The following is an 18,188-nucleotide window of genomic DNA, read 5'->3' as shown; positions in this document are numbered from 1 at the left end:
ATGTTTCTGGCCCATAATACAGCCCAATACTGCGAAGGCCTGGAGCCAATTATTCATGGTTAGAGCAATTTTCGATCTCCCCCTATCAAAACCCCTATCGTTCGCTTTATCCACCGATTGTTGGTCGGCTGATAACAGCGACCATATATCTATGTAATCGTTGCTCCATATCTTCAGTCTCGTTTCCTGGTCTATATGAGCGCCTAGCGGACTGATCCCGCAAAAGAAGGCGTCTTTGTGTAGATTAGCGGATTGTGGTATTGAATTGTTCACCACATTTCCCCTTGCCTGAGATAATTGCAGGATTATCTCCTTTAACGCTGAAGTTAGCTCCATTTCCTTCACATTAACCCCGTAGCGTAACGTTTCCTCGCTACCCTTGGAACACTCACCGCTGTGTGATTCTGGACGAGTGGACACCGATCCTGGAGGAACCCCCGCCGATGTTGACGGGGGGATGTCGCAGGACGGGGAAACTCTGGCTCCCGCTACAGCGTGGGACTGGACGATGTGCTGAGTATCGTGCGTTGGAGCCCGATTACTACCACATAGTGGCGGATTGATGGCTCCGTCTTCAGCGACTGCGCGGTGATAGTTGTGGCTGGAAGCCGCGGGGGGAGCCCGATTACTACCACATAGTGGCGGATTGATGGCTCCGTCTTCAGCGACTGCGTGGTGGTTGTTGTGGCTGGAAGCCGTGGGGGATTGTTCTCCCCGGCTGAAAGCCCTAGAGGGTGCCCGCGATTTAGAGGACTTGCCACGTGCACGATGACTCCTATCAGGACTTAGCGATACCTCGGACCCCTCGGATGTTGCTGATGACGGCCATCCTGTGGCCCGGGATCTGCGGCGGCTCCTATGGGAGCTGCGTCTGCGACGGTGACGGGAGGGGCGTTTAGAGGAGTAGCGGGAACGGCGACGGGAGTTATCGGAGGAAGATTGGGAGGACGTGTGGCGCCTACGCCTTCGTCCGCCGTTATTATGCGGTGCAATGGGGGGGATTCTATCAGTAGACAGAGGGGGATAATTGGCCGTAGCTGGTCCTGTAACGCTAATCGGAAGGGGGGGCGTCAGGAGGTAACCATATTCATCCCCATTGCTGGGATTTGACGGGGCAGCGGTTAACGGATAATTTTTATTTAGGTTTTGGGCAGTGGGGGGAGGTGATAATGTGTTTGTGTTTGGTGCGTTTACTGAGGTGTCGCCATGATTCCCGCTGCGCGGCTGTTGAGCGCCTTGCTCGGTCCCATGGGACCGAACAACGCGCTCCTCAGCCGCCCTGTGACCTCTCCGGCCTGACCCCTGATACCCCCGTACAGGCATCAGGGCTGCGTCTGCCGGGGGTAGGCTGGTGGTCAGGCCAGGTGATAAATCAGCACGCTGATCGGTCGATTTCGACCGATCAGCGCACTGTGGGGAAAGTGAGGGGTTAAAACCAAGCCCCAGGTTACCCCCTGCGGGCGGCGTATATGTGCCCGCAGGGAAGGCAACCGAGGACTGGCCAGCGCTGTGTTCAGCGCTCATCTGCCGCGACCGGAAGTGGGTGGGCGGGGACCGGAAGTGGCTGGGCGGAGCCTCCCCAGCACTCCGAGCGGTGTCCGAGGCCTCCGGAAGACGCCTGCAGCTGCGAGGCGGCGAGGCCCTCCCCTCCCCGACCTGGAGCCGCTCCGGGGCGCGGGGCAAGCGGGCGGATCGCCTGCCACCCGGCGCCACCACCGGCCTCTCCGGAGCGGCCGGGGAAGGGGGCGACACCGTCCGCCGCCGGATGTAGCCCCGCACAGCCGGGACGGAGCCGGCTGCCCATCACTGCCATCTGCCCCCACCGGAGTCCGGACAAGAACCGGCGAGGAGATGCCGGCCACCCTCCGACGGGTGCGACGCCCGGCTCTACCCCGCCGCCTTCGAGAGGCCCCCAGACCCCCTACAGCCGAGGGGTCCGGCACAGACAGCGGCGCAGAGAGGGGCCTCTGTCCACCGATCGGGGCCGGGCCTAACGACGGACCGCAGGGCGCTGGTGCTCCCGAAGGTCTTGGAGGTGAGCTAGGCCCGAGGGGGCCCGATGGCGGAGGGGTGAGGGAGAACAGCCCTGGAGAAGGGATACTGGGGGAAGGACCCAGGGGACCAGCGGGCGATGGGGTAATATAGGACGGACATACGGGACCAGGGGACAATGGGATAATGGAGGACGGACCTATGGGGCCAGGGGACGAAGGGGTGAGGAAAGACAGAGCGGGGTCAGGAGAAGGCCCAGGGAGGTGAGCCCTGAGGCCGGTAAGGATGGCCTGAAGCCAGTGCTCACCTCTCTGTTCCAATCCTTTCCGCAGGGCCTCGACCAGGGGGTCCGACATTACTACAGGAATGCAGGGACAAACGCTTCCAGGTGTCCTGCCGAGAGTGAAAGAGAAAGTTCTCGGCCGGACACCTGGATTTAACCCCTGTAGGAGTGGCCGTAGGACCCCTCCCCTCTAGTGCCCACTGGCCGGCTGGGGGTCTTCCCATTAGTGCATCACTAAAGGGGGTGGGGGGAGTGATGCCAGGGGGGAACTGGCACAGACCACCTTTACGTGCAGCTCTCTATGTGCTCCCCAGTCAGAGACGCGCACCTTAGTCAGTACCGCGTCTGCCATACAGGATGTAACTCAGGATCAGTAATGTAATGTATGTACACAGTGACTGCACCAGCAGAATAGTGAGTGCAGCTCTGGAGTATAATACAGGATATAACTCAGGATTAGTAATGTAATGTATGTACACAGTGACTGCATCAGCAGAATAGTGAGTGCAGCTCTGGAGGATAATACAGGAGGTAACTCAGGATCAGTAATGTAATGTATGTACACAGTGACTGCACCAGCAGAATAGTGAGTGCAGCTCTGGAGGATAATACAGGAGGTAACTCAGGATCAGTAATGTAATGTATGTACACAGTGACTGCACCAGCAGAATAGTGAGTGCAGCTCTGGGGTATAATACAGGATGTAACTCAGGATCAGTAATGTAATGTATGTACACAGTGACTGCACCAGCAGAATAGTGAGTGCAGCTCTGGAGGATAATACAGGAGGTAACTCAGGATCAGTAATGTAATGTATGTACACAGTGACTGCACCAGCAGAATAGTGAGTGCAGCTCTGGAGGATAATACAGGAGGTATCTCAGGATCAGTAATGTAATGTATGTACACAGTGACTGCACCAGCAGAATAGTGAGTGCAGCTCTGGGGTATAATACAGGATGTAACTCAGGATCAGTAATGTAATGTATGTACACAGTGACTGCACCAGCAGAATAGTGAGTGCAGCTCTGGGTATAATACAGGATGTAACTCAGGATCAGTAATGTAATGTATGTACACAGTGACTGCACCAGCAGAATAGTGAGTGCAGCTCTGGAGTATAATACAGGAGGTAACTCAGGATCAGTAATGTAATGTATGTACACAGTGACTGCACCAGCAGAATAGTGAGTGCAGCTCTGGAGGATAATACAGGAGGTAACTCAGGATCAGTAATGTAATGTATGTACACAGTGACTGCACCAGCAGAATAGTGAGCGCAGCTCTGGGGTATAATACAGGAGGTAACTCAGGATCAGTAATGTAATGTATGTACACAGTGACTGCACCAGCAGAATAGTGAGTGCAGCTCTGGAGTATAATACAGGAGGTAACTCAGGATCAGTAATGTAATGTATGTACACAGTGACTGCACCAGCAGAATAGTGAGTGCAGCTCTGGGGTATAATACAGGATGTAACTCAGGATCAGTAATGTAATGTATGTACACAGTGACTGCACCAGCAGAATAGTGAGTGCAGCTCTGGAGTATAATACAGGAGGTAACTCAGGATCAGTAATGTAATGTATGTACACAGTGACTGCACCAGCAGAATAGTGAGTGCAGCTCTGGAGTATAATACAGGATGTAACTCAGGATTAGTAATGTAATGTATGTACACAGTGACTGCACCAGCAGAATAGTGAGTGCAGCTCTGGAGGATAATACAGGAGGTAACTCAGGATCAGTAATGTAATGTATGTACACAGTGACTGCACCAGCAGAATAGTGAGTGCAGCTCTGGGGTATAATACAGGATGTAACTCAGGATCAGTAATGTAATGTATGTACACAGTGACTGCACCAGCAGAATAGTGAGTGCAGCTCTGGAGGATAATACAGGAGGTAACTCAGGATCAGTAATGTAATGTATGTACACAGTGACTGCACCAGCAGAATAGTGAGTGCAGCTCTGGGGTATAATACAGGATGTAACTCAGGATCAGTAATGTAATGTATGTACACAGTGACTGCACCAGCAGAATAGTGAGTGCAGCTCTGGAGGATAATACAGGAGGTAACTCAGGATCAGTAATGTAATGTATGTACACAGTGACTGCACCAGCAGAATAGTGAGTGCAGCTCTGGGGTTTAGTGCCGTCTGTGTTGGCAGATTTTTAGCTAATATTGTGGACATTTCTTCTTTTTTGCAGCTTGAGGGGAGGATTGAAGAACTCGGCCGAGAGCTGAAATTCGCGAGAGACCGGCTGCTTTCACAAGATGCGTCTTCTAAAAACACCATTCAGCAGCTGCATAAGGAGATGGCGCTGAGGACGGAGCAGGTATCGGCCGCAGGATTAACTCCCTGTGTTGATGTGTAAATGTTGTATCGGCAGTGATGTTTGCACCGTGTGGCGGTATTAGACATTGTGACGGTGGGTGATTTGCACGTGAAGGACCCATCCGATCTTCTACCCCATATCCATCATCCGTATTCACAGATCGATTAAGTTCTGTGTTATAATGGCTGCAGCATGGGTTCTTAAAAGTGTGACCCCCCTACTGGCTATGTTGGGCCATATCCAGTAGGACCCTTCTTTCCTTCCAGTCTGTAACCAGCATTTTTTAGTTGGCCAGTATGAACCTCCGGCATTCCTCAGTCCTGTCCTAGGTCACTGCTCCCCCTTGTGGTGGAACGTATTATCTGCAGGCGTCTGTTCTCTCGGGTAGTAACTTCTCTCCTTTCTCTAATCTCCAGGCCAATAAAAAATGTGAGGAGTCTCGACAGGAGAAGGAGGCGATGGTCATGAAGTATGTGAGAGGCGAGAAAGAGTCTCTGGATCTCCGGAAAGAGAAGGAGGCTCTGGAGCGGAAACTGCGAGAGGCCAACAAGGAGATGGAGAAGAACAGCGCCAGGATCAAGATCCTAACTCAGGAAAAAGGGCGACTGCACCAGCTGCATGAGGCCAAGGTACCGGGCGGTGACACGAGCGATGCTCCGGCAGTGACGGCCATCAGCCGCTCGACATTTCCACCCCTCACTCTATTTACTCCAGGGGCAGAAAAGCGAAGGATTCAGATCATTATTGCTGGTAGTTGGGGGCTCAGTACCCCTATGGGTGGGATGTATACTGCCCTTCCCTCCCGTAACATCGCCCCTTTCTGGTCCCATTACGTGGTGGGAATTCTCTGTCCCTCCGACCTCCTGGCAGATTTCTTCTATTTCCCTCTAATCCAGGAGAGCGAGACGAGCCGGCAGAGCCGCGACATCGAGAAGCTGAAGGAAGAGGTGAACTCCTACGCCATCAAAGTGAAGTGGGCCCAGAACAAGCTAAAATCGGAGCTGGACTCGCACAAGGTGAGTGCCGGGCATGAAGCCGGTATGTGGCAGGTGCAGGACACACCAGCGGCTTCCTAGGCGCTGTTCATACCAGTACCCTCCCACTGCCTGCAGTCATGGGTGCGAGCCCGGGTAAGACCGACTACTAAAAGGGGGTGGTCCGCACAGCTTTCCATCAAAGATCTTTTCTGGAAGACCCCTATAAAGAGTTATTAATGTCTTTGGCCTCTCTTGATCGTATCCTTCGCAGACTTCAGGTCGCTGGAGAAAATAGTGACTTGTTTCCAATCCGTCAATATGAAAGGTCTGATCTTTGTCTCGTTTTTAATCATCAGGAAACCAAAGACAAACTGCGAGATACGGCGGCCAAACTGAACCAAGCCAAGGAGGAGTCCGAGCAGATCCGCAGGAACTGCCAGGAAATGATAAAAACCTATCAGGTATGGACTTACTGGTGTGTGGGGTGGCCTGCGTAGTGTGGGGCGTAGTGTGGGGCGGCCTGCGTAGTGTGGGGCGGCCTGCGTAGTGTGGGGCGGCCTGCGTAGTGTGGGGCGGCCTGCGTAGTGTGGGGCGGCCTGCTTAGTGTGGGGGGCGGCCTGCTTAGTGTGGGGCGTAGTGTGGGGCGGCCTACGTAGTGTGGGGCGTAGTGTGGGACGGCCTGCTTAGTGTGGGACGGCCTGCTTAGTGTGGGACGGCCTGCTTAGTGTGGGACGGCCTGCTTAGTGTGGGACGGCCTGCTTAGTGTGGGACGGCCTGCTTAGTGTGGGACGGCCTGCTTAGTGTGGGGGCGGCCTGCGTAGTGTGGGGCGGCCTGCGTAGTGTGGGGCGGCCTGCGTAGTGTGGGGCGGCCTGCTTAGTGTGGGGGGCGGCCTGCTTAGTGTGGGGCGTAGTGTGGGGCGGCCTACGTAGTGTGGGGCGTAGTGTGGGACGGCCTGCTTAGTGTGGGACGGCCTGCTTAGTGTGGGACGGCCTGCTTAGTGTGGGACGGCCTGCTTAGTGTGGGACGGCCTGCTTAGTGTGGGACGGCCTGCTTAGTGTGGGACGGCCTGCTTAGTGTGGGACGGCCTGCTTAGTGTGGGGCGTAGTGTGGGGCGGCCTACGTAGTGTGGGGCGTAGTGTGGGACGGCCTGCTTAGTGTGGGGCGGCCTGCTTAGTGTGGGGCGGCCTGCTTAGTGTGGGGGGCAGCCTGCGTAGTGTGGGGCGGCCTGCGTAGTGTGGGGCGGCCTGCGTAGTGTGGGGCGGCCTGCGTAGTGTGGGGCGGCCTGCTTAGTGTGGGACGGCCTGCTTAGTGTGGGGCGGCCTGCTTAGTGTGGGGGGCAGCCTGCGTAGTGTGGGGCGGCCTGCGTAGTGTGGGGCGGCCTGCGTAGTGTGGGGCGGCCTGCGTAGTGTGGGGCGGCCTGCGTAGTGTGGGGCGGCCTGCGTAGTGTGGGGCGGCCTGCGTAGTGTGGGGCGGCCTGCGTAGTGTGGGGCGGCCTGCGTAGTGTGGGGCGGCCTGCGTAGTGTGGGGCGGCCTGCGTAGTGTGGGGCGGCCTGCGTAGTGTGGGGCGGCCTGCGTAGTGTGGGGCGGCCTGCGTAGTGTGGGGCGGCCTGCGTAGTGTGGGGCGGCCTGCGTAGTGTGGGGCGGCCTGCGTAGTGTGGGGCGGCCTGCGTAGTGTGGGGCGGCCTGCGTAGTGTGGGGCGGCCTGCGTAGTGTGGGGCGGCCTGCGTAGTGTGGGGCGGCCTGCGTAGTGTGGGGCGGCCTGCGTAGTGTGGGGCGGCCTGCGTAGTGTGGGGCGGCCTGCGTAGTGTGGGGCGGCCTGCGTAGTGTGGGGCGGCCTGCGTAGTGTGGGGCGGCCTGCGTAGTGTGGGGCGGCCTGCGTAGTGTGGGGCGGCCTGCGTAGTGTGGGGCGGCCTGCGTAGTGTGTAACATTCAGCATAGGGCTGGACGGCCTGCGTAGCGGGGGGCATCCTGCATAGTGCGGGGCAGCCTGTGTGCAGCATGTAGTATGGGGGCATCCAGTGCAGTGCGGGACAGCCTGTATATATCACGTAGTACGGAGCCGCCTATATACATCAGGTATTGTAAGCCATCTGGACTCTGGGGGATATTGTGAGTCCTATGGGGGGATGTTGTGGGCCCTCTGAACGTTGGGTGGGATATTGTGGGCCCTCTGGATGCCGGGGTTCGGGGTATTGTGGGCCCTCTGGATGCCGGGGTTCGGGGTATTGTGGGCCCTCTGGATGCCGGGGTTCGGGGTATTGTGGGCCCTCTGGATGCCGGGGTTCGGGGTATTGTGGGCCCTCTGGATGCCGGGGTTCGGGGTATTGTGGGCCCTCTGGATGCCGGGGTTCGGGGTATTGTGGGCCCTCTGGATGCCGGGGTTCGGGGTATTGTGGGCCCTCTGGATGCCGGGGTTCGGGGTATTGTGGGCCCTCTGGATGCCGGGGTTCGGGGTATTGTGGGCCCTCTGGATGCCGGGGTTCGGGGTATTGTGGGCCCTCTGGATGCCGGGGTTCGGGGTATTGTGGGCCCTCTGGATGCCGGGGTTCGGGGTATTGTGGGCCCTCTGGATGCCGGGGTTCGGGGTATTGTGGGCCCTCTGGATGCCGGGGTTCGGGGTATTGTGGGCCCTCTGGATGCCGGGGTTCGGGGTATTGTGGGCCCTCTGGATGCCGGGAGGTATCATGAGCCCTCAGGAGTCGGGGGGTATTTTGTGAGCCCTCTGGAGTCTGGGCTGCCAGTAGCCCCTCTTCAGCTCTTCCTATGATGTCCTGCTTTCTGATATTCTGTGATTTTCCTTCTCGCGACGTCCCTTACAATCGATCTCATTTGTTTCTTACTAGGAGTCTGAAGAAATCAAGTCCAATGAGCTGGATGCGAAGCTGCGAGTCACCAAGGTGGAGCTGGAGAAGCAGAAGCAGGAGAAATCCGACAACCTGGAGGTAACTGGACTCAGAAACTTGGATTCACTCTTTGACTATTTTTTTTCAGTTTTTCTTGCTGTCAGTGAATGTGAACATCAGTTACATTCAGGCCGATGTCCTGTCCGTGTCCGGCTGACACAGCTGCTGGTCTTGTTATGAGCAGCCGGTGACACACTGTAACGAACCACTGTGTATCTGTGCCAGCCGGACATGATCGGGGCGAGTGACCAGCTTTAGTAACTAATGTTATCGTGTATTGACAGCAAGCGGAGATCTTGTAAATTAAGCACAAACTAAATGAAAAGTCATTCACTTTGTTCTTCAGCCACTGTGAAACTACCAGTCCCCGTCTGTGGGCAGCCATAGATCCTCTGATGTCCCAGATTTGTGGTGAACCGGTGACTCTTATTATCGCTATTGATTTGGACTCGTTTCCCTATGAGTTCCGTACAGTAATTGTACATATTATTGTAGCAACAAGAATCAAAATTGCTCGTTACTGGAGAGACTCCAAATGCCCCTCACTGTCCGAGGTCGTATCACTGATCAACGAGAATTGCCTATCGGAAAAAATAATCGCTACATCTAATAATAATATAGCTCGATTTCATAAAAAATGGAACAATTGGTTATCTTTCCGTTTAAATACCGTTATTAAATAACTTCGCAGATTCGCATATAGAGAATGTGATTGGATAGTTATTGTAATGTCACCATTTCCCCGTCCTCTTCCCTTCCCTAACCCCCATAACATTGTGTTAATCATTAAGAATTTACAGTTAATAAGATGTAATGCTCAACACAATTTGTAAATAAATAAAAATGTACGTTTAAAAAAAAAAGAAAGAGACTACAACTCCCAGCATGCACTGACCGCCTTATCTGATTACATTGTGTCTGACTTTCTTTTTCGTCTTTATGTTACATGATCCTAAGGTTCATCAAGCCAAAATGAAGGAGCTGGACGACCTGAAACGAACGTTCACGGAGGGCATGGACGAGCTGCGCACATTGCGGACCAAGGTACGAGCACGAGAGCCGCCAGAGTATTGGATGCTGGATGAAAGGAATTTCCTTATAGATCCGGCACTCACTGTAAATGACTGATCGGTGGGGTCCGGCCGCTGTCCACGTACCCGTGTGGCCGCACCCTACGGGATATTTTGGGGATGGTCTGAATGGTACTTTGGTGGGATCCCCCCTTTATCCCATTGGCTTCTCCTGTCTCACGTGTACAGTGGGTGGGCACACTGCGTGGTTGGGGGGGCCTAGTGTCACTATCTCCGATCACAATACTTAACCACGAAGACGCCGCTGACAAGTGACAGCTGCATTTCAACGGTTAGGAAAAATTGTGAATTGTGACGTCACTTGCTAATATTTCTAAAAAAAAAAATAGTTATAAATATTTATTTAGCTGTTTAGTTCCCCCTTATCCTGAATGGAAAAAAAAGCTAAAATCTAAAATGTTAATCTTATCTGTTATCTCTTCTGAAATTGTCCTAATTAGAGGGGCTGTCTGGGTTTGAGACGAACGTCTGCAGTTTCTGTGACTGTCGGCTGCCCGATCGCCCGCTGTCGATATTCCAGTGCAAATAGGTGGCCATGTGACCGGATGTCTGCGATTTGCATATTTTCGGCTAGACTCGTCTGTTTCTTCTCAGCTGACTTCTATGGAGAGAAGCCGACCGCGTCTACAGAGCATGTGACCGCGAGTATGCGAATCGCAGGCGTACGTACACTCACATGACCGCCCGCGCCGGCAATATTGGGCAATCGTCACAGCGTGCGCCGCACACTCGCACCATCACGTTTGACAAACCCTGTTGTGCCGTAAGGTGTAAAAAAATCCTGATCTTGGTACAGCGATGGGTAAAGTGAAGCATCCCTACAATGGCCGCCTCTCGGAGGGGTGCATGCGGGGTAGTGATGGACGCCGGGGTCTCCGGGGCTCGCTCCTCATCTCCTCTGTCACACAGGTGAAATGTCTGGAAGCCGAGCGGCTGAGGACGGAGGAAGAATTGTCCAAATACAAAGAGCTGATTAACCGGCAGAAGACGGAGATCCAGACCCTCCTGGAGAAAGTGAAGGTGGTGGAGGAGCAGGAGCTGCGGCACCACAGGTACCAGCACACCTTTCTGCTTCGTGTCTCGGCATGAAGTTCAGCTCTGCAGCCACAGCTGCCACATAACGGTGCGCTCCATACACTGATTTGTGCTGTTCTTTTCAGAGACCTGCAGGAGATTCAGAGCCTTCGGGATGAAGCCGGCGGCCTGAACGCGCTCATCGCTGACCTGCAGCGGGATATAGAGGGCAGCAGGACGCGGGAGGCCGAGCTGCTGGGGTTCACCGAGAAGCTGACCAGTAAGAACGCCCAGATCCAGTCCGAGAGCAACGCCTTACAGGCCCAGCTGGACAAGCTGCTGTGCAGCGAGAGTGTGCAGCGCACCCACCTGGAGGAGCTCCGGCACCGCAGCACTGAGCTGGTAGGGGGCGCTCCGCCGTCTCATGCACCCGATTCCTTCCCTCCTGTAACCCACACTGGGGATCAACCCATAACCAGTGACCCTTTCCAAGATCTCTGCTTGCTGTCAGTGCCATCACATTCACAAACTTTTTGAACTTTTTGAAGACTTCACGTTTTTTATTGGTCTGTTTTCTATCCAGACCTTCCATCATAATTTACAGACATATCTCCAGTCCTGAGAGTTTGTTACAGTGTATCAGTCTGAAATGTGAGGCTGCGCGCCCAAGATCCGGAATAGCAGCCAAATAGCTCGCCTGCGCTGCGTTCTACATTAGACGCACAGTGGATGGATTTCTATAAGTCCTGTGCCCGCTGTGCTTCTATCTGACGCTGTGTATACTCCCCCGCAGTGTGGGACTACAAGCCCCAGCATGTCCATTATCTGCAGGTAGTCGCTGGTCTCACCCACAGCCGTTCATTAGACGCACAGTGGATGGATTTCTATAAGTCCTGTGCCCGCTGTGCTTCTATCTGACGCTGTGTACACTCCCCCCCGGTGTGGGACTACAAGCCCCAGCATGTCCATTATCTGCAGGTAGTCGCTGGTCTCACCTACAGCCGTTCATTAGACGCACAGTGGATGGATTTCTATAAGTCCTGTGCCCGCTGTGCTTCTATCTGACGCTGTGTACACTCCCCCCCGGTGTGGGACTACAAGCCCCAGCATGTCCATTATCTGCAGGTAGTCGCTGGTCTCACCTACAGCCGTTCATTAGACGCACAGTGGATGGATTTCTATAAGTCCTGTGCCCGCTGTGCTTCTATCTGACGCTGTGTACACTCCCCCCCGGTGTGGGACTACAAGCCCCAGCATGTCCATTATCTGCAGGTAGTCGCTGGTCTCACCTACAGCCGTTCATTAGACGCACAGTGGATGGATTTCTATAAGTCCTGTGCCCGCTGTGCTTCTATCTGACGCTGTGTACCCTCCCCCGCAGTGTGGGACTACAAGCCCCAGCATGTCCATTATCTGCAGGTAGTCGCTGGTCTCACCCACAGCCGTTCATTAGACGCACAGTGGATGGATTTCTATAAGTCCTGTGCCCGCTGTGCTTCTATCTGACGCTGTGTACACTCCCCCCCGGTGTGGGACTACAAGCCCCAGCATGTCCATTATCTGCAGGTAGTCGCTGGTCTCACCTACAGCCGTTCATTAGACGCACAGTGGATGGATTTCTATAAGTCCTGTGCCCGCTGTGCTTCTATCTGACGCTGTGTACCCTCCCCCGCAGTGTGGGACTACAAGCCCCAGCATGTCCATTATCTGCAGGTAGTCGCTGGTCTCACACACAGCCGTTCATTAGACGCAGTAAACCCGAATGCTTCACTGTACACGTCCGGATTTACCTGCGTGATTACTATGTAGAGAAAATACGGTGCATCCAAAACGCTGCTGTATCTGATCGTGGGGACGTGGCCTAAGTCGTTTAGCTCCTGAGCATTGTCCATTTCGAATACACTGTAACAAATCTTCATCTGTGAAGCAGGTCAGACTGTGCTTATTACTGGAGCGTGCAAACTTACATTCAGTGATATATTGCAGAGCTCATCATTGCAGGACAGTAAAGCATCTTCACCATCTAGTTTTCAGCTGTTGTTTCTGTGCCGTGGCGCTCCCCCTGCTGTTGCTGTACGAGTGCCGTGGCGCTCCCCCTGCTGTTGCTGTATGTATTCTGTGGCTTTACGTGTGCTGTGGCGCACCCCCCGCTGTTGCTGTACGTGTGCCGTGGCGCACCCCCCGCTGTTGCTGTACGTGTGCCGTTGCGCACCCCCCCGCTGTTGCTGTACGTGTGCCGTGGCGCACCCCCTGTTGTTGCTGTACGTGTGCCGTGGCGCTCCCCCCGCTGTTGCTGTACGAGTGCCGTGGCGCTCCCCCTGCTGTTGCTGTATGTATTCTGTGGCTTTACGTATGCTGTGGCGCACCCCCCGCTGTTGCTGTACGAGTGCCGTGACGCTCCCCCTGCTGTTGCTGTATGTATTCTGTGGCTTTACGTATGCTGTGGCGCACCCCCCGCTGTTGCTGTACGTGTGCCGTGGCGCACCCCCCGCTGTTGCTGTACGTGTGCCGTTGCGCACCCCCCCGCTGTTGCTGTACGTGTGCCGTGGCGCACCCCCTGTTGTTGCTGTACGTGTGCCGTGGCGCTCCCCCCGCTGTTGCTGTACGAGTGCCGTGGCGCTCCCCCTGCTGTTGCTGTATGTATTCTGTGGCTTTACGTATGCTGTGGCGCACCCCCCGCTGTTGCTGTACGAGTGCCGTGGCGCTCCCCCTGCTGTTGCTGTATGTATTCTGTGGCTTTACGTATGCTGTGGCGCACCCCCCGCTGTTGCTGTACGTGTGCCGTGGCGCACCCCCCGCTGTTGCTGTACGTGTGCCGTGGCGCACCCCCCACTGTTGCTGTACGTGTGCCGTGGCTCACCCCCTGTTGTTGCTGTACGTGAGCCGTGGCCCACCCCCCGCTGTTGCTGTACGTGTGCCGTGGCGCACCCCCCGCTGTTGCTGTACGTGTGCCGTGGCGCACCCCCCGCTGTTGCTGTACGTGTGCCGTGGCGCACCCCCCGCTGTTGCTGTACGTGTGCCGTGGCGCACCCCCCGCTGTTGCTGTACGTGTGCCGTGGCGCACCCCCTGTTGTTGTACGTGTGCCGTGGCGCTCCCCCCGCTGTTGTTGTACGTGTGCCGTGGCGCACCCCCCGCTGTGGCTGTACGTGTGCCGTGGCGCACCCCCTGCTGTTGCTGTACGTGTGCCGTGGCGCTCCCCCCGCTGTTGCTGTACGTGTGCCGTGGCGCACCCCCTGTTGTTGCTGTACGTGTGCCGTGGCGCACCCCCTGCTGTTGCTGTACGTGTGCCGTGGCGCACCCCCCGCTGTTGTTGTACGAGTGCCGTGGCGCTTCCCCTGCTGTTTCTGTACTCGTGCCGTGGCGCTCCCCCTGCTGTGGCTGTACATGTGTTGTGGCGCTCCCCCTGCTGTTTCTGTACTCGTGCTGTAGCGCTTCCCCTGCTGTTTCACACGTTCCATGGCGCTCCCCCTGCTGTGGCTGTACGTGTGCTGTGGTGCTCCCTTTGCTGTACACGTGCTGTGGCACACCCCCTGCTGTTTCTGTTCTCGTGCCGTGGCGCTCCCCCTGCTGTTTCACGCATGCCGTGGCGCTCCCCCTGCTGTTTCACGCGTGCCGTGGCGCTCCCCCTGCTGTTTCATGCGTGCCGTGGCGCACCCCCTGCTGTTTCTGTACTCATGCCGTAGCGCTCTCCCTGCTGTTTCACGCATTCCTGTTGTGGCTGTACGGGTGTTGTGGCGCTCCCCCTGCTGTACACGTGCTGTGGCACACCCCTTGCTGTTTCTGTACTCGTGCCGTGGCGCTCCCCCTGCTGTTGCGGTACGTGTTCTGTGGCGCTCCCCCTGCTGTTTCACGTGTGCAGTGACGCTCCCCCTGCTGTTGCACGCATGCCGTGGCGCTCCCCCTGCTGTTGCACTAAGTGCTATGCCGCAGGTAGTTCTGTCTGCGCTCGCTGACGTGCTATTGTGCTCGCTTACAGGAGCAGGCGCTGTCCGTGGAGCAGACTCTGAGGAAGCAAGAGATGCAGGTGCTGCAGACAGAGGCAGACGGTCAGCGGCAGCTCGTGGCCTCCCTGAATACTCGGATAGAGGAGCTGAATGACGACCTGGTCACCCAGAAGAGGAAGCACGCCGTCAATCTGAAGGACCTCACCAAGCAGCTCCAGCAAGGTGAGGGGCCCGGCTTATAAGGAAAGCTCCAGCAGGGACACAGACCCCATCTGGTACCGGGCCGGCTGCCCACTGCGTCCTGCGCAGCCGCAAGCAGCAGGTCAGAAGCCGAGCGAGAGGAAAGCTGAGCCGGCAGCATCGGCAGCTGTCAGGGACGCTTTCACTATAACCCCTTAGATGCTGCACTCAGTCACAGCTGTGGCATCTACCCGGTTATACGGAGGGTGAGCGTCTTCTCTCCCCATCCGCCCTCCTCTCCCGTCACCGCAGTGCGATTTACATAGGATGCCATTGCCTAATCAACACTCTGTCATGGGGGCGTGCAGGGATGAAAACCGCACATCGGAGGGCCGTGATGGGCCCGGATCTGGCGGGTCACCTGTGGCGTAAAGCCATGAACGCTTCATCCGATGGATCCTTTCCTTGGGAGAAGCCGTTCACGTTTCTGGGCGCAGCAGAGGATCCGATGTTTAGTCCCCACCTCGCACACAAGATGCCGCTTGCATTTTTATACTTATTTTCTTGCATTTCTGCAGCGCGGAAGAAGGTGGAGCAGATGGAGAACGGCAACTACGAGAAGGACGTGGGCAGCATGGGCAGCCGCTCCAGTTCTTCCGGTAAGTGGCGCATATCTGCAATGTCGCATCTGATAGTTTTCCTTTTTCTCCAGAATCTGCTGCCATCACGCTGTGGTTATGGGAAACTTTCCGGATTACTGGACTTTATGCGCCACCTTTATTCCCGTAGTTATACGTGGTATGTTTGTGGCGCTTATCTCTGGTGTTCTCCCTGCAGGATCTCTGAACACTCGGAACCACGAGGAGCGATCTCCGGAGAATATGGGGGGGACGACGACCGCGGTGGATAATTTCCCTGAAGTGGACAAGGCCGTCCTGATCGAGAGGATAGTCCGTCTCCAGAAGGCGCACGCCCGGAAAAACGAGAAAATAGAGTTCATGGAGGACCACATAAAGCAACTGGTGGAGGAAATTAGGAAAAAAACAAAGTATGTATGACGCTTCCTGCAGACAGGAGGGCGACGCTGGTCTGCGGGCGATGCCTCCTGACCGCTCCTGCCACCGCTGTCACGTTCTGTTACTAATCTCGTGTCCCCGGAGGATCTCTGTGCACAATAATTATTGGGGTCTTCAGTTTCATGTCAATAAAGCTTAAAGGCTTAGACTGTTAGCGATTATGCCAAAAAAGTCCCGTTCTCTGCCCAGAGCGCTGTATCGCCATGGTGACAGACTACAAACAACCCTGGTAGTCAGATCCTACATTGATTTCTACAGGATGTGTTTGTAGCCTGTCACTAAGGAGACACATGAGTCTGCATCAGAGCTGTGGACACAAAACAGTGGTTTTTCAATAAAAAGGTTACTTTTATTCTAGAAAGTTCTGTAACTTTCTTATGTTACTTGGAGAATCTCCTGGACCCTAGACTGACACATTGTAGCGAACCATCAGTTCAGGAGCGGATCGTGTAACCTGGATCCGTCTGTAACAATGGGGTAACACTAATTCTCTGGAGAACACAAACTGCAGAAAGTTCCTGAACCTTTCCTGTGCCGTGATGAAGCTTTATTGATATGGGATGGGCCCTGTACTAACCCTCTGAGCTCTCCGGGCCCCCGTGGCCGCCTCCACCAGTTGCCTTCTGTGTCTTCTTCGGCTCGTCCTCTGTGCGTCTCGTCTGCGGATTCTGCTTTCTCCACTCTGTGATTTGAGGCTTCACGTTCTGTTTGTTTCTGGTGACATAAACGTCCGTTCCCGGAAGGGTCGCCGCTCCGCTCCCGGTGGTCTGAAGAGGGTCGCCGCTCCGCTCCCGGTGGTCCGGAGAGGGTCGCCGCTCCGATCCCGGTGGTCCGGAAAGGGTCGCCGCTCCGCTCCTTGTAGTCCGGAGAGGGTCGCCGCTCCGCTCCCGGTGGTCCGGAAAGGGTCGCCGCTCCGCTCCTTGTAGTCCGGAGAGGGTCGCCGCTCCGCTCCCGGTGGTCCGGAGAGCGTCTCCGCTCCCGGTGGTCCAGAGTGGGTCGCCGCTCCGCTTGCCGTGGTCCGGAGAGGGTCGCCGTTCCACTCCCAGTAGTCCGGAGAGGGTCGCCGCTCTGTTCCCGGTGGTCCGGAGAGGGTCGCCGCTCTACTCCCGGTGGTCCGGAGAGGGTCGCCGCTCCGCTCCCGGTGGTCCGGAGAGGGTCTCCGCTCCTGGTGGTCCGGAGTGGGTCGCCGCTCTGCTTGCCGTGGTCCGGAGAGGGTCGCCGTTCCACTCCCAGTGGTCCGGAGAGGGTCGCCGCTCTGTTCCCGGTGGTCCGGAGAGGGTCGCCGCTCCGCTCCCGGTGGTCCGGAGAGGGTCGCCGCTCCGCTCCCGGTGGTCCGGAGAGGGTCGCCGCTCCGCTCCCGGTGGTCCGGAGAGGGTCGCCGCTCCGCTTGCCGTGGTCCGGAGAGGGTCGCCGCTCCGCTCCCGGTGGTCCGGAGAGGGTCGCCGCTCCGCTCCCGGTGGTCCGGAGAGGGTCGCCGCTCCGCTCCCGGTGGTTCCGAGAGGGTCGCCGCTCCGCTCCCGGTGGTCCGGAGAGGGTCGTCGTCCTCATTATTTATTACCGTGTGCACCTACAGATAATGCACACTCCTGTGCTGAAATCATCTGTGCTGATCCGGGACCTGTTGTTTCCATAAAATTCCCAGTCTGTTACTGCTCGGCTCAGCATGCTCCTTTACTAAAATGCTGGGAAATTCTGCCCCGTTTAATATGTAACAAAACCACCCTGAAATACTCTGTGCTGCTGGGAACCCTGCTCCTTTCACTATATAACTGTCTTTGGGATCCTGCTTTCCCTACTTCATTCCTGTCATTAAATACTCTGTGCTGCTGACCGACGCCGCAATAAAATTGTGTATATAAAGGGTTACTCTCCCCTGGTCGGATACCGCTTGTTACTACGAGCAATTTTGCCATTTACTTCTTGTGAAAATGTTCAGATGTTCTTGAGATATTAACATTTTTCTTATGTTTACAGCTCGTTACCATGGAGACCGACCACTGCTGTTATCACTTCACCCGTTCTGCTTCTTACAAGATATTTTCTGTCGAACTTGTACACTCTGTTTTGAAGCCGTCCAGTATCGCTGGAGAGCGTGGCTATCTCCTAATCCTGCCCAAATTCAGTGCAGCGCTTATAAACGCTTATAAGCAACACAGCAGCGGTGGTCGGTCTCCAAGGCAACGAGCTGTAAGCAAAAGAAAATTGTTAATATCTCAAGATAGGCTGCAAATTTTAATAAGCAGCAAATTGCAAAAGTGCTAGACTTTACATTCAAAATTCGACATGATCTATGAAAAGGAGAAATATCCCTTTAATAGAGATATAAAAGGTGCAACATCGGCCGAGCGTGGCTCTGGGCTCATTGTATCCAGTATTTTATTTT

General features: G+C 55.6%; 1 protein-coding gene across 2 annotated transcripts in view; it reads left to right on the top strand.

Moving 5' to 3' along the window:
• The window catches only part of CCDC186 (coiled-coil domain containing 186), an 83,068-nt gene that overhangs the window by 42,975 nt on the left and 21,905 nt on the right, over positions 1-18,188 (top strand). Inside the window, exons 4-14 of one of the 2 annotated variants that reach the window (XM_069754353.1) lie at positions 4,490-4,618; positions 5,035-5,247; positions 5,515-5,634; positions 5,952-6,056; positions 8,440-8,538; positions 9,457-9,543; positions 10,500-10,642; positions 10,751-11,006; positions 14,582-14,771; positions 15,308-15,388; positions 15,567-15,777. In XM_069754353.1, the coding sequence (XP_069610454.1) occupies positions 4,490-4,618; positions 5,035-5,247; positions 5,515-5,634; positions 5,952-6,056; positions 8,440-8,538; positions 9,457-9,543; positions 10,500-10,642; positions 10,751-11,006; positions 14,582-14,771; positions 15,308-15,388; positions 15,567-15,777 (1,634 nt within the window). Of the gene's footprint in view, positions 1-4,489; positions 4,619-5,034; positions 5,248-5,514; positions 5,635-5,951; positions 6,057-8,439; positions 8,540-9,448; positions 9,544-10,499; positions 10,643-10,750; positions 11,007-14,581; positions 14,772-15,307; positions 15,389-15,566; positions 15,778-18,188 lie in introns of both variants that reach the window. The other variant, XM_069754352.1, reaches the window with a different exon arrangement.

The sequence above is a fragment of the Ranitomeya imitator genome, chromosome 2, assembly GCF_032444005.1.
Source record: "Ranitomeya imitator isolate aRanImi1 chromosome 2, aRanImi1.pri, whole genome shotgun sequence".
In the NCBI taxonomy this organism is placed as follows: Eukaryota; Metazoa; Chordata; class Amphibia; order Anura; family Dendrobatidae; genus Ranitomeya; species Ranitomeya imitator.
The sequence above is the reverse complement of the archived record's forward strand: the minus strand, read 5'-3'. Positions and strand labels throughout refer to the sequence as shown.